The 26,930-nt window shown below is 37.6% G+C and overlaps 1 protein-coding gene across 5 annotated transcripts in view; it reads left to right on the forward strand.

Moving 5' to 3' along the window:
• PNPLA8 (patatin like phospholipase domain containing 8) overlaps positions 1 to 26,930 on the forward strand; it is a 365,367-nt gene that overhangs the window by 85,259 nt on the left and 253,178 nt on the right. For all 5 annotated transcript variants that reach the window (XM_044087422.1, XM_044087420.1, XM_044087423.1 and 2 more), the window contains one exon: positions 6,554 to 6,648. In XM_044087422.1, coding sequence (XP_043943357.1) covers positions 6,554 to 6,648 — 95 coding nt within the window. The remainder of the gene's footprint in view (positions 1 to 6,553; positions 6,649 to 26,930) is intronic.

The raw sequence follows: 26,930 nt of genomic DNA on the forward strand, positions 1-26,930 counted from the left end.
AACTACTACCACTACTGCTGCTTCAACTACTACTGGTACCACTACTACTGCTACTACAACTACTGTCACTACCGCTATTGCTACCACCGCTACTACTACCACCCGCACTACTACTACTACCACCGCCACTACTGCTAGTATTACTACTACCACAACTACTACTGCTACCACTGCTACTACAACTACTGCTATCGCTACCATTACTACTACCACTACTACTGCTATAACTACTACTACTGCAACTACTACCACCACCACCACCACTACTACTACAACTACTGCCACTATCACTGCTACTGCTACTACTGCAACTACTATCGCTACCACTACTGCTACTACTACAACTACTACCACAACTGGTACTACTACAACTACTACTGCTACCACTACTGTCGCTACCACCACTACTACTACAATTGCTACCACTACCTGTACTACCACCACTACCACTATAACTACTACCGCCACTACTTCTACTCCTTCTACAACTACTACTGCTGTTGCTTATTTGCACCCATTTCTTGGTTTTCATATTGTTAGAGATCCTTGTTGAACCATCTCTATTAGACTTGTCAGATAGGATAGGATTTCTTCTGTTTCAGAAGCTTAAGTTGGAAGAGTTTTTTCCTTCTAGACTGGTCTTCCTCCAGATCTGTCAAATCTTTCAGAAGTCACTCTGCCACATGGACACTGATTTCAAGAAGTTGACAAAGAATTTTCTGAAGGGTTGGCATAGAATGTTTTCTGACTTTTCCCCCCTTGGTACCAGTGTGGATAGAGGTGATTCTTCTTCTTTGATTTCTTTTTTTGGCCTTCATTTCTTGGTTCTCTTCTCTGGTGCCCATTTTGGTGTCACTTCCAATGAGGTCAGTCATGAACATTTCAATGTCAGCATCAACAAGTGTGTGAATGTCATATGCTGTCTTGGTTTTTGGGGTCATAGCCTTTGGGGACAATTCCTTCTGCATTAGCACTGCTGTTGGCATCTCTGGCTCTGATGCCAGTGTATAGTTTATGTTCTCAGACTTTGCATTTGATCATTTTGGATACTTGCTGGTCCTGACATTGTCAAAAATCATTGCCAATCTTGACTGAGTCAGCCTTTAAGCCTTTCCTTTTGAACTTCAGTACTAGGCATGGCTGAATGGCTATGGTAAACAGGTTTGGCTCCAGTGTTGCCTCTGGCCCCAGTGGACTTCAGTCCTGTGTAGTCGGATCAGTGCCCACTGTCCAGTGCCTGATGCTGATGTCAGCTGTATCATTGGTGAGGCAGACGGTTCTGCATTTGCTCCTTTAACGCCCACGTTGACTGTGGCCTTTAGTAGATACCTTTTACTTTATACTCCTTTGGCCAAGCATCTATCCAACCACTCCATTAGTCTCCCAGACAGCCCTAGTTGATCTCTGTCTTGGAGCACTGAGCTCATGGGCATTGCAGTTTACATTGTTTTACATGTGAGGTTTCACATGAGGGTCCTCTAGTTTACTCTGAAAGTGCAATGTTCTTAGTTAATGGCTTTCTTATCTCACCATATAAATATTTCTCAAGCATACAGAATTAATATCCAGTGGTGATGTGGAGCCAGACTCTGAGTCTTACTCTGGGCTTTTGTTTTCAAATGATCACCTTGTACTGGCTTTCATCATAAGATGGCTCTTCCCTAGGGTTTGGAGGGCATTACCAGGGACAGACAGTCCATGGTGAATGGTCATACATAGAGCTCAGTATGCATTTTGGAGATGGAGTAGTCCTCCTAATTTTGCAGGCTTTCTAAGATTCTTTACCACAGGGTGCAGCTGCAAACCACATCAGCAACATGGCAGTGGTTTGGTGCATAAATTCACAGGGGAAATCTCCTCCTCCTCACCCCTCTGTTGAAAGTGATGAGGGTGTGTGAGTAGGCTACGTTAAGAAATCACTTTGTGATAGCTTGTGATATTCATGGAGAGGCCAGTCCTGTAGCAGACAGACCCCATCATTACATACTGATGTCTTATAAATGGTCTTTCTAACTTTCTCTGGTGCAGAAACATGTCTTTCACTTGAGGTAAGTCATTCTGGAAGGCTCTCTATCCTCTGACCACCTGGTCAGTGCCAAATGCAGCAGCTTCTCTTCCTTCATCCCTTATTCAGGAGACTGATCCAGGTATGTTGTCTTTTAGAAAGGGACCCACAAGACTCCTTTACACTTTTTTTCTCCATTCCCTCTTCTTCTAAAGTTCATTCAAAAGGCAAAGCTGAACAAGTCGAAAAGTAATTTTCATAGTTCCAATGTGCCCTTAACAGGCACATCTCATTGTACTGTGTCATTGAAGAGGCCTCTGTGCCTGAAGCTGTCCTGAACCCTGCTGACTTATGCATTCAACAAACCTCACTCAGGCTTTCACACCTTTCAATAAACTGCAGGTTATACCTTTCCAGCAATGACCAGGGACTGTTCACACCCACTTAGAGAGTCAAAATCCTGGCTTCTGCCTTGAAAATGATACTAGAAAATTCTGCAAATTGAGATGGACATGATTTTTTGTTTGGGCAGCTTCCAAATGGTTAAATCCATCCATAACTCCAGTATTAGCAGTTTTAGGTTGTCCGCCTCATATTTTTGATACAGGTGTAGATTACTGTTCCATAGAAATCCTCCTTGCTGCCATATACATTTTCTATCAAGACACTTTATTTTTGGCTTTCTTAAGAGTTTGCAAAACTTTTTTAAGGTGTACACTTCATATCAAACCTCTTTTCAAGGATTCCATCCCTTCATGGAATGTATATTTCATTTTGGGAAAACTGGCTCTCTCTTTTTGTGCCTGTTTTGAAGCTGATTTGTTGTGCTTGTCTAGGAAGATTCTATTTCTGTTGTCATCTGTGCCTCAGCGGATCCTGGAAGCTATTGCCCCATAAGCCTGACTAGCTTGGTCTGCAAAGCTATGGAAAGGATCATCATGGACCTCATAAATAAAGATATTGGGGACCTACAGACACTGGATCCTACCGAGTTTGGCTTTGTTATGGGCAGATCCTGCCTCTTAAATCTGGTTGATTTCTTTGAGACAGTCACCAAGGCCATTGACGAGGGGAAGGTGGTCCACACAGCCTACCTGGACCTCGCAAAAGCCTTAGATACAATACTCCACTCGGGCATTATAGATAAGCTCACCAGCTTAAATATAAACCCCTATGTCACTAGATGGGTTGCAAACTGGCTCAAGGACAGAATCCACATGGTTAGAATTGCTGGAGCCATGTCAGACTCCAAACCAGTTACAAGTGGCGTCCCGCAAGGCTCAGTCCTGGGACCTCTCTTGTTCGGTATATATTTCTCGGAGGTCCAGGCAAACATGGAAGGACTGTGGCTGACCAAGTTCGCAGATGGCTGCAAACTGGGCGCCATAATCGACTCTCCAGCCGACACAAGCATCCTCCAAAAGGGCCTCATAGAAGCAGACAACTGGTGCCAGAGCCATGGCCTCAAGCTAAACGCCAAAAAGTGTACAGTCATCCCCTTTGGCAAAAACAAAGTGCCCACAAATTACCACATAGGTGGTAATCCATTAAGTACAGAAGAAGTAATTAGGGACCTGGGGACCCAAGTTGATAGCAATCTCTCATTTGACAACCACGTGGCCAAAGTGGTTAGAAAAACATTTTATATAGCCCACCTAATCATGAAGGGATTCACATCTAGATCAGGAGAGGTCATCGTGCCTCTTTACTCATCCCTCATCAGGCCCATAATTGAGTACAATGCCCCTTTTGGGATGTACCTTACCAGACACCTGCAGCAACTGGAAAGACCCCAAAAATACCTCAACAAGAGGATCAAAGGGCTCAAACAGATGCCATATGCTGCCCGGTTGAAGAAACTCCAGCTCTCCTCAGTGGCATACTGCCTGCTCAGAGGCGATCTGTGCCTGACGTATAAAGCCATGTCCAACCCGGAATTAATGGACATGCTGCACCTCAGAAAATCCAAATCCCATCGAGCTACGTGTTCGAGAGACTTGAACCTCAGCACTGAAATAAATAGGACATGCTGGAGGGACAGATTCATAACCCAGAGGCTCCCTTCACTCTGGAATAAAATCCCAGTCCAGGTTAGGCAGAGTCCCTCATTGACTCTCTTCAAGAGGAATTTTGATGAGTGGATGGGAGATCGTAGGTTTACACCGGGTATCACTTCTGTGTCACTGTTAGACAGAGGCACAGTATACTAACCTCGAAAAAGGGCATAGCAAAATTAATTTAAAATGGGTGGCGAAAGCCAAACACGCTCTGGCTAGGCTTATAAATGCCCTAGGGCAGATAGCCTAGTATGAACCTATGAACCTATTACTTTTGCTAGAGCACTTTCTGAAATGCAGACTTTATGTGTATTAAACCTCCCTAATGGATCTTCCTTCAGAATAGATTGTCATTGCAGACTAATCCTTCTTTCATAGTAAAAACCACAAGACCAGTGTCCAAACAGCTTTTATTAATAAACGCTGTTTGGACACTGGTCTTGTGGTTTTTACTATGTTTGGTTTTGTTTTGTAGTTGAGCTAATCCTTCCTTCATGCCTGAGATAGCAAAGGCAAGCCTTAAACAACCAGTTAGTTTACCAGCATTCTTGCCTAATTATTCAAACAGAGGGGAATATCTGTCATGTTGTTTGGATCCAGACATATCTGATTTTGTATGGAGAGAACCGAATCAGTCAGGAAAGGCTCACAACGTTTTGCCTTATTTTTCTAACAAAAAATTGGGCTCCATAGTTGCTAATTACTTTAAGTGGTTCATTGACTGAGTCGAGTTTGGCTATGAAAAATGATTTATTTATTTATTTATTTATTTAGCATTTGTTTACTGGGAAAGTCTGACTGAGTGTGTGCCCCATTTTCAGTGAAGGCCCGGGTAGAAAAGCTCCAGAGACAATTTATCATTTTACATTAGCTTGTTAGAGAGCAACAATGAACATTTTCACATATGAGAAAGAATATACAATATAGCAGTAACCCATGGCTGGGTGTGGGTAATGCTGGATTTACCCACACCCAGCTGTGGGTTGTTGCTGTTATACAATGACATTATTGAAGAAAGAAATTACTTACTTTTCTGAAGTAATATCTTTGTATAATGGCACCGTGATGTTCTTCCTCTTTGTTGCTGGATTCTATCCTTTGATGATGTACTGCACATGCATATAGGACTTAACGTTCGCACGTTTGCACAGTACATCAGTGCTTTAGAAAGCAAGCAACGGAGAAAGGAAGATCTTCATTGCTAGTTTAAAAAAAAAAAAAAAAAAAAACTATACCTCTGGATAGCTCAGAGGTATGAAAGAGATGGGGGGATAAATGCAAATTGTGCATTGTCTGAAGGAAAGTAAGTGTGAAACTGAAATGTGTCATTATTTAGTGTCGTCATTCCTCAGTGATATGTTGGAAACCACAAATTTTATGAGGAACGAAGTCACTAAATAGTGACATGCTTTTCAGTTGCAGACCTTCTTTCCTTCAGACTAATGCCTGTCTACCATATACCAATAGAAAAAAAAAAGGCTGCCCAATCAGTGGTACATTAGTGACTCGACTTTGTTTTGTAGGTATATGCTTGATTTACAATAGGCACGCTGGTTGGGCTGTCCAGTCAGCATGCTTGTTTTTGAATATTAATGGCCAGTAATGGATAGACCCCCCCCCCCACCTGCAGCACATTCATCTGTGGCTTCCACAATTTTTTAGTAATTCATCTTTAGATGCTTTTGAGGAGCTGCTAAATCAGCTTCAGTGTATACTATCGCAATCAGGATGAGATCGCTAGGCCTAGGTCTTCATGTAATTTGAGGTATATTTCCATGATGACGATGTAATTTGCCATCGTGGCAGAGCTGGATTAGCAGAGGTCCATCCTTATTGACGTACCCCCCCCTTCTTCCCATTGCCTGATGGTGGCCATGGCCATGCCTTGAGATACTAATGGGCATGTTGTTTCCTGTGTGCTGTGCATTTTGGCATCACCCGTGAGATCTCATGTTGTTTCCTGTGTGCTGTGCATTTTGGCATCACCCTTGAGATCTGGAATGGAAGCTGATGAGCAGAACGCTATGGGTAAAGAGTAGGGCTAGCAGCCTGGGAAAGTCTAAGATGCTGAACATTTTTTGTATTGCTGGTTAATAAAGATGGACCTCCCAGATTTGTTATGGTAAGTATATATATTTTTATGGCTTATTTATCTTCAGACAGAAGAAGTTATGACACTGGTATATCACACAATGTTTGTTTTGGGTGTGTTGGTGTGGTTTTGCTGACTTTGTTAGGCAATGAAGAGAAAGAGTGAAGTACTTTTGTTTTCAACATGCAGTTTGGCACATGTTTTGGATAAAAGGTAGTACTTGTACCTGTAGCATGCAGTCTTTGATAGTGTGACAGTTTTGCTTTGTCAGAGAATTTTAGCATTTTTTTCTGAGTAGCAGTCTGTTTCTCAATGTTTGAGAAGTCCACAACAATAGTTATTTTATTCATTATTGTTCTTTATTGACAATTAACAGTTCATATTTATATCACTTTTCAGAGGAATAGTTGCACTGCAGACACTGCGCCGTTTGGAGGAGTTGACCGGAAAATCAGTTTATAAGCTGTTTGATTACATTTGTGGAGTTAGCACAGGTACATTGTTCATTAATATATCAGTAATCATTTTACACCGTATTAGTAATGTAACAAGAAGGAAGTGTAGTGAATTAGGTTTTCATGTTTTTTTTCCTTGTGTTTTCTGGCTTACTGTTGTTTTTGAGAACCAGAGCAGCTTTATCAAGCTTCGGTGATCAGAATACCTTACTCCACGGATTTATGAATGACACTGGCTTTATCCAAATGCATTAAGAATGGAACATGCCACCCCACCACTGCCACATTTAATTTTTTTCATCAATTTATCACATTTCAGTAAGTAACTTGTAGAGGAAGTCCCTATTGTGTATTGTCAGTGGACACCTTGGGGAATTCTCCTTGGCACTATTTTCTTATTACTGTAAATCAGTGCACTGAAGCGCACATTCAGCTGAGTTCATAAGTCACATCTTGCTTCGTTAAGGGTTACTGTTGCTGAAAAACATAGCATTTGGGTTTACTGTTCTCTCTCCATGGAGAGTTACTGTACTAGTAGGACGTAACATGTGGGTTTACCCTTCCTGTTTCATCTACAGTTGGTATACTAGTAGGACATAACATGTGGGTTTTACCCTTCCTGTTTCATGGAGAGTTACTGTGCTAGTAGGACGTAACATGTGGGTTTACCCTTCTATTTCATAGAGAGGTAGGACCTAACATGTGGGTTTACCCTTCCTGTTACATGGAGAGTTAGAAGAACAGTAGGACATAACATGTGGGTTTACTCTTCCTGTTTCATGGAGAGTTAGCGAAACAGTAGGACCAAACATGGGTTTACCCTTCAGTGATGATGCATCCATTCTGATAATTTTTTTCATAGCTGTCCTGTCCCTTTTATGTACAGGGAATGGTGGTGTGCATGTGTGGCCCCTTATTACCATTGTTGCCTTGGAATTAGATTGTTTTTTTCTTGTGTCTTTAAACCTTAGTTGTTCAGGTATAATTTCTGCATCATTAGTTCATTATGTCATTTTATGTAGTGTTACGACTACTCACTAACATTAGTTTGTCTAGCTTTCATAGAGATCGTTTTTCTTTTCTGTCAACAGATGTGCCTGTGGGAGTCAACTTGCTAGAGTAGTCTTGTATTTTAGTTACTTATTCTGTCCAGAGTCACATTGTGTACGTAATACCTGTGAATATTGTAATAAATTGTATAAAGCCTTAAAATGTGGGCATTAAAAGCTTTATAATCTTTACTGACTGAAATAAAGTTAGGCAGACTTGCAGATCTTTCAAAATCATACTTGTGAGCACACACAAATAGCAGATAAATAAAAAGAAAACAAGTTACATTTTTTCTTTATAATTTTTCAGTTATGGAAAGGATAATAGGAAAAAGAAGTGCACAGACAAACTGAGGTGATGGTAGAAAATAAAAAAAATGTGAAATCCTCTATTTTCCAGTGACAAAACACCTTCAACAGCTTCCACTGTAGGGACTCATAACCTGATCATAAAGGCATTCTAAAAAGAATCTTCTGCATTGTTGCAGCCATATTTAGAAATATATTAAGTGAAAAGACATCCACTGGGCCGAAGTTAGGATAAAACCCCCTTTAATCATAACTATAAAAATAGGAAAGTGCTTTCGCGGGACTACCGCTTCCTCAGACCATAAAAACATACATTCTGTTAGAGCTCATTTAAACACTTTCCTACCAATCAAACACAAGATAAAATTACATGGTTTGTCTTAATGATGTAAGCCTCTCCTTTTTAGAGCTGGCTTTAGAGAGACAACATTATTAAGTCCTGGATATGCATCTGCTTTAAAATCGAATATCCATCTTAATTCCACAAACTCAGTCTCATTAACAATGTCACCCTCTCTAATATTGACATTTACCTTCTGCAAAACCAGAAATTTAAACTGGTGGGTATTACCTAGTTCTAGAGCATGTTTAGCTAGTGCATTAGTAAGTTTACCATTATGTATATCATTCACATATTCAGTTATTCGCTCCATCAAAGTACGGTTGGTCTTCCAAACATAAAACATTTCACAAGCATTACATTGAGCCCAATAAACAAGATTTCTATCAGTGCAGTCTGCATAAAATTTAAACTCAATAGCCCTATGAGTTCTAGGATGCATAACTAAAGTAGCTGACCAAATGTATCTACAAGCTTTGCATGTTCTGCAGGCGTAAGTGCCCTGCCATTCAGAACACGTCCTAACCAATCCAGTTTGCTTATAACAAGCATTGTTTCAGGGCCCTATTGTTTCTAAATGTAAAACGTGGAACCTCTCCAACTACTCTACTTATATCCTCCTCTGTCATCAATATTGTCCAATTTTTCTTTAAAATGTCACACACAAAGCTGATATTACTAGAACACGTCAAGACAATCCTATTCACACCACTGTCCTTAAGGGGCTGCAGGCCTTCTGGTTGATGCTCAGACCTATCAGAAAAATAAGGTTTGATTCCATTCCTACTAATACCTTTAATAGCCCACTCTGTGTCCCCTGTCCTGTAGCCACATTCTAGCAATTTTAATACGTAGGGTATTTAAAGCCTTCTCCAAGGATACTGCATCAGTTTGTAATCACATTACCCTGAGTACCTGGCTCTTAACCACATTTCTGGGAACATGTCTAGGGTGCATACTCATGTTATGTAGAATGTTATTTTTCTTACAAGATTTCCTAAACATACTAGTTGATAGTGAACTCAATTAATTTTTACTGACAGATGTATCCAGGAAATCAGTACTCCCCAGAGAGTAATGCAGAGTGAACGCAAGAAAAGTAGTGGTGTTCTGCAAATAATCAACAAATTGAGTTGGGTCTACTTCACGTTGTCGTAAGCTGACAATATCGAGTCTGATGTTGGCGGCACGACAATATCGAAAGTGAAGAACATTGTGCAAGTAAATGGAAGTCTCCTTAAGGGAAGATTTCCATTTACCTCAATGTAATGCGGTCTTGGAGTTGGTTTATTTAAGTAGGGGGGTGTGGGGTGCAGGGGGACTTGCCCCCCTGCCTACACCATTTAGTTTTTTTTTTTATTTGTTTTTTTTTTTTGCATTATTCGATATTTTACTTAATCGATCAATAAAGTTCGACTTTTATTGATTCGATTAAGTAAACTTTCGATAACGTGATATAGATGCATTGAGTCAATAGACCAAAAGGTCCCTGCCAAATAAAGAAAATGTCATCCACAAAATGCCTATAGTACTTCACAAAAATTACATCATCAAGACCATCAGATTCCCTAGACCATTGAAATAGATCTTGTAAGAACTGTTTCGAATCTTTCAAGACACTCCTAACAGAATCCAAAACCTGCCTGAGCTGTTTCTGTACATATATGGACAACAGTTCTGTTAGCCACCCCTTCCCTGACACAGTAGGTAGAAAGGGAGGGGTTGAAAGCATCCTTATGAACCTTAGGTAGACCATATATGACTGGTATCTTGGGGTGGTCAACAGAGAAATAGGCATAATGATCATAGTCAATGTGGTTTGTCATTAGCCAATCATATAAATAAAACTTAAGCCTATTAATGATCCCTGTTAACTGAAATTTCTGCAACTTTAAATATACAACTTCATCATTCAACATAGCCATCATTTTAGCAACCTACATGCTTTTGTCTAATTAAAACTATCCCACCACCTTTGCCCGCTAGTCTAATAATAAGCTGCTGCATTCTCATTAGTTCATTAAGAGCTATCATTTCTTTAGGTGTTAGGTTAGAAAAATTATTGCCACCATGTCTAGTGTCAAAACCTTCTCTAATATCTTTTTCACACAAATCAATGAAGGCCTCTAAGGCTGGTGAGGACTTGGGAGTAAAACACTTGTTTTTTTTTAAATATTGTACAAACCATTTTTCTCTGGAAAAAAACACTTTCAACATAACATTCCTAGCAAAAAGATGTAAGTCTAAAAAGACATCCATTAAATTATGAGTTGCAGGGATAAACAAAAGCCCTTTATTCAGGACTGCAGTCTGTTCAATTGTCAGCAGAAATGTAGAAAGATTAAAAATTAAACCATCTCCTTTGATCCAGCTTCTTTCACTGGTGTATCCGACCTTATCCTGGGCCTGCTCTGCCTGCTGTGCGAGCGAGCCTTTCATTTTTCTTGGCATATGGGTAATGCCTTCTCTAAAAAAACGGAGTCCTTGGATGGAAGGTAAGAAGTGGAAGTAGTATTCTCGGCTGAACAGTCACTGCTCAGTCCTGTACGTATTTCTGTCTCACAGCCAATGGTACTTCATTACCAGGTGCCTTGTCTCGAGGAGGATTCACTGCCAGAAGAGACGTAGAGTCCTTATGGACAGTAGTACTATGCACTACTGTATTAGTATCGGAAATCACTCCCTTAGCTGTATTTGGTACATCTAATGCTGACATAAACCCAGCCCAGCTCTCCTGTGAACCAGCATCCACCCTATCACGCCCTACAAGTTGGGAACTCCCTCCTTGACGTGACACTCTCACTGTGGGAGGATCTGATCCATCAGAACTCACATTGTTATTCAGTGGTCCGTTCTCTTTCGGCCAGGAGAATACGTGACCTTTTTGAAAGTCATTCGAGTCCCTCTATAGTTTCTTTAACTTATCACTCTGCAACTTACGTTCATAAAGTGATATATTGCAGAGTGCCTCATCCAGTAGCTTAAGAAACACATCGCCTTTAAAGGAGTCACTAATTTCATAAAATAACTCATTAATTTCTTTAGCAAGTGACTCCTCCTCTGGATGAAAGAATTCATTAATTAAGCGCAAGTAGTTAAAGCTAAGTTGTGAATTGAGTACTTGCCAGCATTTCAGTAGGTCTGGATAACTGTCCCCATAAGAGGACATTTTCAGGACACAAAGCCCTCTAGGGACAATCTTATAGTGCAAGGCTGCTTCCATATAATAGTGCTGCCACTGTAGTTGTTTAAACTTATAAAACTTGTCTTCCAATGTCCTAAGGATAAGGTCGGATACACCAGCTAAGTGAAAGAAGCTGGATCAAAGGAGATGGTAGGAGGTGGTTTAATTTTTAATCTTTCTACGTTTTCACTGACAATTGAACAGACTGCAGTCCTGAGTAAAGGGCTTTCGTTTATCCCTGCAACTCAATTTAACGGATGTCTTTTTGGACTTGCATCTTTTTGCTAGGAATGTTATGTTGAAAGTGTTTTTTCCAGAGAAAAATGGTTTGTATAATATTTTTAAAAAAACGAGTGTTTTTATTCCTAAGTCCTCACCAGTCTTAGAGGCCTTCATTGATCTGTATGAAAAAGATTTGAGAGAAGGCTTTGACACTAGACATGGTGGTACTAATTTTTATAACCTAACACCTAAAGAAATGGTAGTTTTAATGAACTAATGAGAATGCAGCAGCTTATTATTAGACTAGTGGACAAAGGTGGTGGGATAGTTTTATTACACAAAAGCATGTATGTTGATAAAATGATGGATTTGTTGAATGACGAAGTTGTATATTTAAAGTTGCAGAGATTTCAGTTAACAGGGATCATTAATAGGCTTAAGTTTTATTTATATGATTTGCTAATGACAAACCAAATGGACTATGATCTTTATGCCTATTTCTCTGTTGACCACCCCATGATACCCGTCATATATGGTCTACCTAAGCTTCATAAGGATGCTGTGAACCCCAAATTCTGACCTATTGTGTCAGGGAAGGGGTGGCTAACAGAACTGTTGTCTATATATGTAGAGAAGCAGCTCAAACAGGTTTTGGATTCTGTTAGGAGTGTCTTGAAAGATTTAAAACAGTTCTTACACGATCTATTTCAAGGGAATCTGATGGTCTTGATGATGTAATTTTTGTAACTTTAGATGTGAATTCACTTTTCACAGTTATTCCTAATGATATAGGAGTGGACAGTAGTAGAATGTTTTTGACATCTGAGAGTATGTTTTCTAACTCTAAAGTAGAGCTTATTTGTGCATTATTAGATTTAATTTTGGAAAAGAATGTTTTTACTTTTGAAACAGAATATTTTTTACAAAAACTAGGAGTTGCTATGTGGACGGCGTGCGCCAACTCATATGCTAATTTAGTCCTTGCTTACTGGGAGAAACAGTCAGTGTTTTTCAGACACTCGCTTTGCTACTCGTGAAGTTCTACAGGCATGTTGTGGATGACGTTTTCTTTATTTGGCAGGGACCTTTTGGTCTATTGACTCAATTTGTTGATTATTTGCAGAACACCACTACTTTTCTTGCATTCACTATGCATTACTCTCTGGAGAGTATTGATTTCCTGGATACATCTGTCAGTAAAAATTAATTGGGCTCACTATCAACTAGTATGTTTAGGAAATCTTGTAAGAAAAATAACATTCAACATAACACAAGTATGCATGCTAGACATGTTCCCAGAAATGTGGTTAAGATCCAGGTACTCAGGGTAATGCGATTACACACTAATGCAGTGTTCTTGGAGAAGGCTTTGGATACCCTACATATTTAATTGCTAGAATGTGGCTACAGGATAGGGGATACAGAGCGAGCCATTGAAGGTGTTGGTAGGAATGGAATCAAACCTTATTTTTCTGATAGGTCTGAGCATCAGTCAGAAGGCCTGCAGCTTGTTAAGGACAGTGGCGTGAATAGGATTGTCTTGATGTATTCTAGTAATATCAACTTTGTGTGTGACATCTTAAAGAAAAAATTGGCCAATACTGATGACAGATGAGGATATAAGTAGAGTAGTTGAAGAAGTTTCACGTTTTACATTTAGAAACTATAGTACCCTGAAACAACGCTTATGTTATAAGCAAACTGGATTTCTTAGGACGTGTTCTGAATGGCACGGCACTTAATGCCTATAGATTATGCAAAGCTTGTAGATACATTTGGTCAGCTACTTTAGTTATGCATCCCAGAACTCATAGGGCTATTGAGTTTTGATTTTATGCAGATTGCACTGACAGAAATCTTGTTTATTGGGCTCAATGTAATGCTTGTGAAATGTTTTATGTTGGAGACCAACCGGATTTTGATGGAAAGAATACTTGAACATGTGAATGATATACATAATGGTAAACTTACTAATGCACTAGCTAAACATGCTCTAGAACTAGGTAATACCCACCAGTTTAAATTTCTGGTTTTGCAGAAGGTAAACTGTTAGAGAGGGGTGACATTGTTAATGAGACTGAGTTCATGGAACTAAGATAGATATTAGATTTTAAAGCAGATGCATATCCAGGACTTAATGTTGTCTCTTTAAAGCCGGCTCTAAAAAGGAGAGGCTTACATCTTTAAGACAATCCATGTGATTTCATTCATTTATTCATTGTTTTTGATTGGTAGGAAAGTGTTTTTAAATGAGTTCTAACAGGGTGTATGTTTTTATGGTCTGAGGAAGCATTTGTCCTGCGAAAGCGCTTACCTATTTTTACTGTTTTATTGTTTTATAGTTCTGATTAAAGTGTGTCTTATCATAACTTCGGCCCAGTGGAAATCTTTTCACTTGGTATACTGTTTATTTTGGATTTTGTCCTGGTCCTGATATGCTCGTTTACATAATTTTTATAAATATGCTAGGCAGCAGTAATGCAGGTACCATTGTCAGTTGATTGTTTATACCCACATCTAGGCATGAAGAAGAATACTTAATAGTCGAAGCTCCAAGATGACCATCCCTGATTGCAGTTTTGGAGGACCTGTTTTCGTCTTATCCAATACATTTGGACTCAAAAACATTCATTTTCAGCAGATGTTGGCCTTCAGTTACCAAGTTTTCTCTAGCGACTACTTTAACATTCCCCAGGAAGCTGTGAATGAGACCATAGTTTATCAGAACTATGTATGGATGCCGTACATAGCTCATCTGTCGAACCAGTGTTTGCCACATCTTCATTGTACCTGCAATGCCACAAAAAAGGAAAATAAAGAGCTCATCCTTTCATTTTTCCTCGAGGAAGAAATGGAATTTCATATAAGCCAGATTCTGTTCCCTGAGACATCTTGTCACAATCCTTTCACAATCCTACAGAAATGAGATTTGTAAAAGTTGTCTTCCTGATTGGAAAGTTTGTTGACTGGCCCACTATGGATCGCACATCTCCTAAATATGTTATTGTCAAAGGATGAGGCCAAACAAAATGTATTGGATTAATCCGCCTCAATTAAGACACATTGTGTAACCTAGCCACTAAAAATTCACTGCACCCAGATAGTCAACCTGCTTCCCCTAAGAGGGCAAATGCTGTATAGTGCACCAACAGGTAAGCCTGATCTGTTTAGTGCCTTAGAAGAAAACTCTACTGCAGTGGTGTGTAACCTAGGACAGGTCCTGTAAAGAACATTCTGTAATCACTTTACTGGTGAGCAAATAGTCTTGGGAGTAATAGAAACACTAATAAAGAGCTTTTTTTGCATTTTCAGTCCATTTTACAAGGGCAATCAAATGTTAATCGTTATCACTGCTGCAGTACAATTGTGTACGGTACTTACCTATAACAGTAGATGTTTAAATACTTCAGTGCTGCAGTAGCCTATGAGTTGTATCCTGCCAAGAATACAGCATTTGACCAGCTTCTAAAAGCTTTTGCCCCCTCCCACATACTGTCACTCTGGATGATTATAGGCTGAGCCATTTTTGGAGGGAACTATGTAAACAGCCAGAGAGACTAAAGGTTTTCAGTACTTTCTTGCTGCCTCTTGCAGATGCATCTCTGGAGCTCTTCAGAGTCAGCAATCAACCTAAAGCTTCCTGTCAGACCGATAAGACCCCTTTGGGGAACCCTTCTGCACTAGTCTTTATTAATATATGTGTATTTTCTATTTTTTCTTCTTTATTTATTGTCAGAATTGAGGTATATCACTTTAAAAACACTTAAAGTAGATCTGTTCGCCTTCTTTCAAAATAAAAAATGAAACATTTTCTAAAAGGAGTTTTACACCTGAGATGACCTTAGACGGGTTTCTCCTCATTTGGATCTCAACTTTGTTTTAGAAAAACTACTTAAATCGCACTTTGAATCTGTCCTGCTGATTTAAGGTTCATTACTTGGAAACCAGCTCTTCTGATTTGCTGTGACATCTGCAAAAAGAGTTTTGAAAAAGAGTATTGAGTTCTAGGCTCCCATAGTGGGAGAACCCTGTCTAATTTTCCATAGAGACAGGGTCACTCTGCACACAGACCCCTCTTTTGTACCCAGCATTTTTTCTGTGTTCACATTGAACCTAAAAAACAGGAGAAAACATTTTGTACACTATGGATGTGTGTAGGCAACTCACTCACTACCCTGACAAAACTAAGTCTTTACGGAAGGAAACCAGCTCTTTATTTCCTGTTCTGAGACTAAAAAAGGAAAACCTGTATCTAAATACAGTATTTGGTGGATGTTGCCCTCTGCTATTGTTTTTGTTACCCTCACAATGGAAAATCCATTCCAGGAAGAGCTAAGACAATTCTTCTAGAGTCTTTGCTTCTATGATTGCATCCTGGAAAAAGGTGGACCTTCGAAGCATTCTCTAGGCAGCAACTTGCTCCTCCATTGATATACTTGCAAAGCCCTTCAAACGGGTCCATAGCTGGCTTTGCTTGGGCCATTTTTCTGAGGCTCCTGAACCATTATCCTTCCTCCTCCCAGGCTGGATAAGCTATGGGCTACTACAGCACTGGGAATGATGAACATAGTACAGCTGCGCAAGTTGTACTTACCTGTAACAGTAGATGTTTGAACTCTTCACTGCTGCAGTAGCTGCACCCACCCACTATCTCCCTTCTTGGATATTCGTCATGTGGAATATATTATTCATTGTGTTTTATATAGATACATAATTTGTTCAGCATGAGTTTCCCATTATTTGTTTAGGGGCAAAACAGTCATAAAAATGTTTAGTCACTCTAGCCGTTTATATAGCTAGAGTAGTGGCTTCGATGTAAAAAAGGTTCGACGTTCGCTCTTTAGTGATTCAATGAATTGATATAGACCCAAGTTTCTAATATTTGTAAAATTAACCAAGTCTCAGAATTTTGATTGTATTTGGACCTTACATTTTCAACAGTATATATGTCAGTACTGTTTAAGAATTGATGCCAATAAATGATTTTGTTGTTTCAGTACTAGCATTTTGTTGAAGTTATGAGTTTCTAAGCAGTCATTTGTATATGCAGTTAGAAACATAGAAAATATTAAGTCTTTACAATGATTAGAATATATTAACTTTTGGAAAGAGGATTTTTTTTTATTTAAATAGGGAATTTGAGAAGAGGGTGTAATTCCATTTATGCAAAAATATTTTAATAACCAGATAAAACTTTTAGGAACTGTTTGTGTATGTGATCAATTTATTATTTACTAATAGTATTTCTTGATGTAATAAGATGAATTTATCCACAACGCTATAACTTTTGCAGTTGTTGGAGTAGTATCCAGTTGAATATCAGGGAATCATATTCCACAATTATCCTAAACTTTTCTGTGCCAATCAAATTAAACTCTTGGTTTATTAGGATGGCAAAAAATGTAAGTAAAATATTATTTATCTTCTTCATCAATTTTTTTTGGTGGAGATGGTACTAAAGATTGTAAGACAACAATATTTTAGGGAGAATTACCTTCTTAATAAGCATTATTTTTTAAATACCTGTATTGAGTTATCACTTCTGACATAAACAAATTTACATTTATATAAAAGTAGTTAAATTGTATTAACAATTTCATGCTTACAAACATTATACTTCACATATAACTACAAAACAGAAACAAAAAAGTCCAAAAAACAACAGACAGGAACCAGCGGAAAAAAACCCACAAACTAATCTCTCTAGTGCTTCCGCAAAGTCTTCAAGGAGTATAAAATCATAGGCAACAAGCCTTAGTAAATACACATAATCAATCAATCAATTACACAGTTAACCAATAAAACAAAAACAATCAAATCAAAAGCTTCCAGTTACATTCTAAGTTAAGACCCGAGAAAGATAAAATACCAAACTTCATAATAAAAATAGATTTTTTATGCAACAATCTTTTTTTATATATATTCTCAGATTAAAAACTAGCTGGAACTTTTTCTAAAATAGTGGCTTTTAAAAATCAGGATTAGAATTATGAAACTCAATTAAGTACTGTGCCACAGCACTATCCACCTTCTGTTATTTAATATTCCTTACATGTTCCTGTAGCTTTACATTTCCTTTTGCTTTCTCCTATATAGACTAAACCACATGGATACTATAGGGCATAAATTATACCCTCAGTATCACAATTAAATATTTCTAAAGGGCAAAAAGGGTGACCATTGTTAAAAGAAGTCGTCCTAACTACATAAACACATACACAACAGTGACCACAAGGAAAGGTACCCCTCATATAAGAGGGGTACAGAGGGAGTGTAGGAGTTAAAGCAGGTAGCCGAAAGTGGCTATGTACTAAAATATCCCTCAAATTTCTACTCCTCTTATATGATATACTCAGGCACGGTAAACGCAACCTAGCTAAATACCTAAATTTAAATAAATAACTCCAATAATATTTAACTAAATTAATCAAAATTTAACTAAAAATGCCATAAGTAGCAAAAAAATATATTGTTTTCATACCTTCCTGTGTCAGATTATTGGGCCGACACAGGATTTAGAACCCACTTGTCCACTGCCAGTTGTACCAAATCCTTATTATAGCCCATAGACTCAAGCATTAAACACATTCTCTTAACTTCTACATTGCAATCATGGTCATTATTGCATAATCTTCTCAATCTGACACACTCCCCATATGGAAGAGAGGCTAAAATATGAGGAGGATTACAACTCCTGCCATCTAAAAACTGACCACCATCATCAAACTTTCTATGGACAGATGTCCGTAATGAACCATCATTACTCAAAATCAAATTAACATCCAAAAATGAAATCTGTTTACCCACCTGTGAACCATCAAAAGAAAACCCAAACCTGACCAACCAAAAAATCCATCTGCCCCGTAAAATCCTCCCTTACAAACAAAAATAAGGGCATCAATAAAACGGTAATATCTAACTACAATTTTTTTTAAAAAATCACCATGATACATACAGATATTCCAATTTTTATATAGACCCATTACCAGTTTAGCATACATGGGGGCAAATGATGCCCCCATGGCCGTACCTTGAATCTGCTTATAAACATGGTTGTTAAACATAATAATTATTAGTCAAACAAAAATATAACAATTCCAAAACATAATTAGATTCAGGGGTATCCCCCACAAAATATTTAACAGCCTCTAAACCAAAATTTTGGTGAATATTTGTATAAAGACTACATATAGCTACACTAATAAAAAATGTATCACTAGACCACTCAAAGTTAGATAACTTATCCAAAACGTCAACACTCTAATGTATGAAGGTAATTTAGCCACATAGGGTAACAAAAATTCATGCAAAACAGACCAATATTTGACAAAAAATACTTATGAGCAGAAACTATTGGTCTGCCAGGTGGATTAAAGTTATTCTTTTGGATTTTTGGCAGACAGTAAAAAAACTGCCAACTCACTATCACTAGAATTAAATCTCCTTTCCAAATCAACACAATTAAAGTAACCCAATTGTAAGCACTTTTTCATAAGTATCATTTCATAAGTATCATAAAGTCTGCCATGGCTTTCTTAAATTCACTTACATGGCTTTCCTTGTACATCTTTTGATCCTGTAGATGTAGCATGCACATTTGAAAATTATACTTCACATATATTGCTGTATATTATATAACCTAAGCTTCATTACATAAATTATTCAATTCCTGGCTTTTTTTTTTTTTAAACAAGAAACCTCTTTATTATATATAAATGAAAACAAACCACACCAACACTATCCTAGTTGCAAGCATTTTACATCACAAACCATACTGACACACTCCCAGTTGCAGATATTATAGCTTGCAGCCTACTACCACTTTTGTAACCTTTGGAAGACCCGCAGTAGCTTTTCCAGAATACCAGAGTGGCAGAAAGTGCAGACTATAGCCAAAGGCCTGAGGATAAATGATTAGGGTGTAGTGGTGCTGTAACTAAAAAATGGGAAGTTAGCAGAAAGAAATAAGACAGAGCTGTAAATAACAAAGGACTGAAAGTTGGCATAAGTGTAAGAAAATGACGTGAAGAGGCCAGCAAAAAGGGCAGCAGTGTTCATTTGGCAAGCCGCATAGAGTTATGTGAAAGATGACCAGACTAGTAAAGTCTGGATAAAGTAGGGAACGTTGGAAGACTGAAAAGGTCTGTGCTACTTAAGGCAAGGTGTTTGAGGTTTCAGGAGTGATAAATCTGGCGGAAATACCACTTAAATGCTTGACTGGAGTATTTATAAGCAATGACACGGCACATTAGCAGCACAAAAAGACAGAGCTGTTGTGGATAGCATAAACTGACAGACAGGGACGTGATCTTTAGAGAATTAACCAAGGCATCCTGAGAGGAAGTGAGACTCTGGGTCTGGACAAGTACTCATATAAGTACTAAAAAATGTTAGCAGCACTTGGTGACTAACAGGCTAAACTGTACAGTCCATCCATCCGTAACCCCTTTTACCCAAGTTTGCACATGGGCTTGTGGTGTCACTTTAACAGTTCCAATCATCTCGAGCCATTGTTCACACCACTGGTGGATAGCCCTGCTGTTACTCCATACCGCGCACACACGTACACTCACAGTAGTGTTCAGGTTAGAGTGTCCAGTCCACTTACTGCATATAACTGGAACATGGGAGAAAAGCAGATCACCGGAGAAAACCCACACAAACAGAATTAAGACATGCAGACTCCCCACAGAAGGCACCCCAGTCAAGAACTGAACCAGAGAACCTCTTGCTGTGAGGAAACAATGCTACCCACTGCACCACTGTGCCACATTTCCTTCTTAATAATGAGCAAATAATGGAATGTTTTAGATGCCAAAGAGACAACTGCTTGTGTATCTGTTCTCTTGTCTTTTTCTGCTATATTGGTACAATTTGGACTCCCTGATCAGTTTATGATTGAGATTAAGCTATTTTTCAGTTTATGATTGAGATTAAGCTATTTTACTGTGTCCCATTGATGAAATTCCAGTTTGATAAGGGATTATCTCAGCCTTTCTCCCTAAATAATGGCATGGGACATCTCCCTTTTTCATAATATGCAGTTCAGCTTCTACCTTTGACCCCTTTCTGTAAAACCATTTGTGGGTTACCATTTGTAGAAAGTATAACACTTTTGGTGTAGATTTAAATTATAGTGGCAATTCTGTTATTTATGTATTATTTGTTAATGGAGGAGATGCAAGCCAACACAGAAAAGAAATCTAGAGTAATTGATTATGTAAAAATGTACAGATATAATGAAAAGAACATGTGTAAAAATAAAGAATATTTCATTTGTAAAGAACATCATTTTCAAATCAGTTTGCAGATATTGAAAACACATATTGTTCAGTATCAGAATAATAAATTAAAGAAAGGAAGAATATAGACTTAGGAATTCCAGTCAAACAAGTTTTTGAGTTGATGCAGTCGGAGAGGATACCAAGCTGATTACAGCAGGAAAACTTTAATGTAGTAGCACATTTGGAGATAGATGGATAGATAGGTATATTCACCGTTACAGTTTTATAAACAGTCATTTGTGTAACTGGGGGGGTTAGAGAATAACATTGTTTGATACTCTGAAAAAAATGATTGGAATATGTGCAAAAGTGATTATGTGAAATTAAAATGAATATTTGAAATGTAGGAGAGATCATGGGTTGACGAGATTTTAAAGTATTAGACAATACAGAGGTGTTAAAGAAAAAGAGCATATAAACAGATGATTATAGGGTGAGAGGAAATTGGATGGGGAGTTAGGATTGGGAAGGATAGGCTAAGCTGATACCAAAATATAAAAGAGTGAAGGAAGAAGAGATAAGTGTAAATCATTTCACCAAGCAAGCAAATTTCATACGGCACATAAGGCAGCGTAAAAAGATAACACATTGTGTGGGGAATGACTATCATGCAGTGATAAAGCATTTGCTGTGCTCATATAAATGAGTACCTTTGACTTAAAATGCAGTTTAGGGGTCAATGAAGTTCCAGAGTGTGGAAGCTCGACACCATACGTCTCATGAGAAGGTTTTCTCGTAGCAACTGAAAAGCCCGAGTGTGACAGTAAAGCAGCAATATCGTATCCCTGTATGACCTGAGAGCATAACAAGCGGAAAAGGGGCTTTTTTCTAGACATCACTCAGCATGGTTCCTTTTAAATGAAATACGCAAAAGGAAAACCTTAGAAAAGGAGCTCTCTCATTAATGAGAAATGGCGGTGTGGCAGTGGAAATGCAGTTATGAATAATGAAATGAACCATTAAGCTTTATTTAAGGTGTCTTGCAGCTGCTTAACATTGACAGTTGAACTTCAGTTAAATATTGGATTTCTTATTCCTGTGTCAGAACCTGCAAGTTTGCAACCTGCAGGAGCTTTTCCTGACGTGTTTGACACAATTCTCCACACAGGCACAGTATAAAAACTAAATAAACTGGGAATAAACCCTTATGTCACCTGCTAGTTTGCCAACTGGCTCACTAATAGGATTCAAGAAATCAAAATAGGGTGAGTTATCTTCACAAAGAGACCAATCACCAGTGGAGTCTCCCAGGGTTCTGTGCTGGGACGTCTCCTGTTTGGCATCTACTTCTCTGAAGTAAAAGCCTATACCAAAGGGCTGTGGCCGACTAAGTTTGCAGATGACTGCAAGCTAGTAGCAGTCATTGAATCCCCAAATAACTTAGCCATTCTGCAGTAAGGTTTGTCTCTAATAAATAACGGGTGTCAAAATCATGGTCTGGAAATAAATGCCAAAAATGCATTATTGTATCCTTTGGGAAAGCATCTACCCCAGGGAACTACCACATTGACAGTACACTAATTGTAGACTCAGTTGTTTGGATTTGGTAACCTATGTGGATTGTGACCTAACTTTTGACCAACATGTGGCCATTATTGCAAGAAAGTTTTTCTATATTGCACAAGTTATAAACAGTGTGATTGGTCTACATCTAGGGATGTCATTGCCCCCCTTTACTTAGCCCTCATTATACCAGTCATTGAATGTAATGCCCCCTTTGGCATGTATGTCTCCAGACACCTGCAACAACTGGAATGCCCACAGAGCTACCTTACTGAAAGGATACAAGGCCTGAAGAACATGTCCTGCATGGACTGACTTAAAGCCCTGCCACTTTACTCTTTATCCTACAGACTGCTAAGAGGCAAACTGTGTCTGGCATAGAAGGCATCCTCCGACTCAGTACTGATGAGTTTACTGCACATTAGCAAGCCAAATGGTATTGGAATTACTCAGTCTAGGGATCTATCCCATGTCTGCACTTTCTTATGCCAACTAAACTGGCTAGAGCTACCTAATTACCTAACTCTTACCCAACTATCAATGGCCCATGGCATACTATACCAATCTAATAAATGCTGTGCACTCTGTAATCTAGTTCAGCCACAAGCTAGCAGACGATATCCAGGATCCTCTGACAAATTTCTGTTACAAGTCTCAAAAGCTAACAGTTACTATGGAGATGCTCTTTACTCTAATTGAATCTCCAGGATCACAGTTCAAAATACTCCTAAAGTCTTACCTGTTTAACTCTTGGATTTGCTCATGTCTAACTCCTGACTGATTCTCTATGCATTCTTCTGCAGAGTTCTTTCCAATTGCTGTTATTTAGGTTTAACTTGTTTTGACTACACTTCTCTGCTATTCAAATTTTCAGTCTCTCCTGTATGTTCTTTACATCCCTCTCACCCCATTATTCCTTTTCTACACCTTAGTTAGTGCCTGTTAAACCAGAAAGTATGTAACACGTAAAACATTTGATGTATTGTTTAACACAGTAATGTATTATTAACACTGTCTTTTGATGCATTGTTTAACACAGTAATGTATTATTAACACTGTCTTTTGATGTATTGTTTAACACAGTAATGTATTATTAACACTATCTTTTGATGTATTGTTTAACACAGTAATGTATTATTAACACTATCTTTTGATGTATTGTTTAACACAGTAATGTATAATTTACACGATCTTTTGATGTATTGTTTAACACAGTAATGTATTATTGACACTATTTTTGATGTATTGTTTAACACAGTAATGTATTATTAACACTGTCTTTTGATGTATTGTTTAACACAGTAATGTGCTATTGACACTATCTTTTGATATATTGCTTAACACAGTAATGTATTAACACTATCTTTTGATGTATTGTTTAACACAGTAATGTATTTTTAACACTATCTTTTGATGTATTGTTTAACACAGTAATGTATTATTGACACTATATTTTGATGTATTGTTTAACACAGTAATGCATTATTAACACTATCTTTTGATGTATTGTTTAACACAGTAATGTATTAACACAGTCTTGATGTATTGCTTAACACAGTAATGTGTTATTGACACTATCTTTTGATGTATTGTTTAACACAGTATTGCATTATTAAGACTATCTTTTGATGTATTGTTTAACACAGTAATGTATTATTAACACTATCTTTTGATGTATTGTTTCACAGTAATGTATTATTAACACTATCTTTTGATGTGTTGTTTAACACAGTAATGTATTATTAACACTCTTTTGATGTATTGTTTAACACAGTAATGTATTATTAACACTATCTTTTGATGTATTGTTTAACACAGTAATGTATTATTGACACTATCTTTTGATGTATTGTTTAACACAGTAATGTATTATTAACACTATCTTTTGATCTATTGTTTAGCACAGTAATGTATTATTGACACTCTTTTGATGGATTGTTTAACACAGTAATGTATTATTGACACTGTATTTTGATGTATTGTTTAACACAGTAATGTATTATTAACACTGTCTTTTGATGTATTGTTTTACACAGTAATGTATTATTAACACTGTCTTTTGATGTATTGTTTAACACAGTAATGTATTATGAACACTATCTTCTTATGTTCAGTTTGTGCTCATTTTGCTGTAATTTCCTTGTTTACAAGTTATTTTGTTATGCTATTTCTATATGTTGTTGTGTCTTTCGGCTTTTCCCGGTTTGAGGGTGCCACAGCGGAACTGCAATTGCTGTTATTTAAGTTTAACTTGTTTTGACTACACTTCTCTGCTATTCAAATTTTCAGTCTCTCCTGTATGTTCTTTACATCCCTCTCACCCCATTTTTCCTTTTCTACACCTTAGTCAGTGCCTGTTAAACCAGAAGGTATATAACACGTAAAACATATGATGTATTGTTTAACACAGTAATGTATTACTGACACCATCTTTTGATGTATTGTTTAACACAGTAATGTATTATTGACACTATCTTTTGATGTATTGTTTAACACAGTAATGTATTATTAACACTGTCTTTTGATGTATTGTTTAACACAGTAATGTGTTATTGACACTATCTTGATGTAGTTTAACACAGTAATGTATTAACACTATCTTTTGATGTATTGTTTAACACAGTAATGTATTATTAACACTGTCTTTTGATGTATTGTTTAACACAATAATGTGTTATTGACACTATCTTGATGTAGTTTAACACAGTAATGTATTATTAACACTATCTTTTGATGTATTGTTTAACACAGTAATGTATTACTGACACTATCTTTTGATGTATTGTTTAACACAGTAATGTATTATTGACACTATCTTTTGATGTATTGTTTAACACAGTAATGTATTATTAACACTGTCTTGATGTATTGCTTAACACAGTAATATGTTATTGACACTATCTTTTGATGTATTGTTTAACACAGTAATGCATTATTAACACTATCTTTTGATGTATTGTTTAACACAATAATGTATTATTAACACTATCTTTTGATGTATTGTTTAACACAGTAATGTAATTTTAACACTATCTTTTGATGTATACAGTAATGTATTATTGACACTGTCTTTTGATGTATTGTTTAACACAGGAATGTATTATTGACACTGTCTTTTGATGTATTGTTTAACACAGTAATGTATTATGAACACTATCTTCTTATGTTCAGTTTGTGCTCCTTTTGCTGTAATGTCCTTGTTTACAAGTTATTTTGTTATGCTATTTCTATATGTTTTGTGTCTTTTGGCTTTTCCCGGTTAGGGGTCGCCACAGCGGAACTCCGGTCCGCTAATGATTGGCAGTAGATTTTTACCGTGCTGGCTTGCCGGGCCTAACGCACAACCTTCAACGAAGGAACGCCTATTCAAGCATGTCGCCACACAGAAGACGCTCTAACTGATAATCTAACGGGCAACGTCTAACTGTGAGGCGACAACACTACCGCAGCACCACCACCACATTATGCTATAAGCTTTAAAATTATTTCTCTAGTCCTTACTTTTGTACATGTTGCCCCCCCCCTTCCGGCATGTGATGAAAATGGGCTTGTGCGCAGTTGGACTATCGTGGTTAACAAACATCAGATACATAAATAAAATCTAAATCTCTTCTACAACATCAACAGAATGGTTTGGAGGGATAGATATGTCTTGAAGAGGATGACACTGCTCTGGAACAGACTCCCTATCTACAGAAAACAAAGTGTCTTTCTTCTATAGATCAGCTGTTATGGTGAAATATCATGTCCTTTTAAATTGCATGATTGTTTGCTGAATTTCATGCTGTAATATTCATCTGTGTCCATGTTCAAGCGCAACTTGGATCTATGGATCGTAAGCAGAAAATTTACCCCAGGATTGCTCCCTGTTCTAGTAATGGACAGAGACGGCTCCTAAATGCTTTATCCCCATGCATAGGTCGCCTCAAATTATCTGTCATATGATCCCAGTTATTTTCATTAGGGGTAATGTATTTTTATTGAGTATGGGATGGGCAAGGCCAATATCTGCTGTAACTAAATGTGAGCACAAAAAGAGAAATTGTTTAGGCTTACAATGTCTCTCAAGGGCAGCTAGCCTATTTCTTTCCTGTGAACCTATAAATAGCTCAATATGTAAGATGTTAATGTATCTTTAGAAACATTTGTGTCATTAACCATTTTCTATGCTTTGCTCTCCATTTTGCCACTCATCCTTTAGGTTTTATTTATAAGTCTGTAGACCACTACAGCTTTAAATCTTGGTATTTAAAGATGCATGTTTAGTGGACGAATTGGTGTAGACCTGTATGACTATCCATCAGGTGCATAACACCATTATAAACAGTGGCTCAGCTTTGGGCTGCTAACTAACTAGTAAACTTTATTTGAGGATATAGTTGCTGGTAGTGTTTCATCTCTTTAGTGTCTTTCTTTTATAGATCTGCTGT

Source organism: Protopterus annectens, chromosome 11.part0 (assembly GCF_019279795.1).
Source record: "Protopterus annectens isolate FY-2018-M chromosome 11.part0, PAN1.0, whole genome shotgun sequence".
NCBI lineage: Eukaryota > Metazoa > Chordata > Ceratodontiformes > Protopteridae > Protopterus > Protopterus annectens.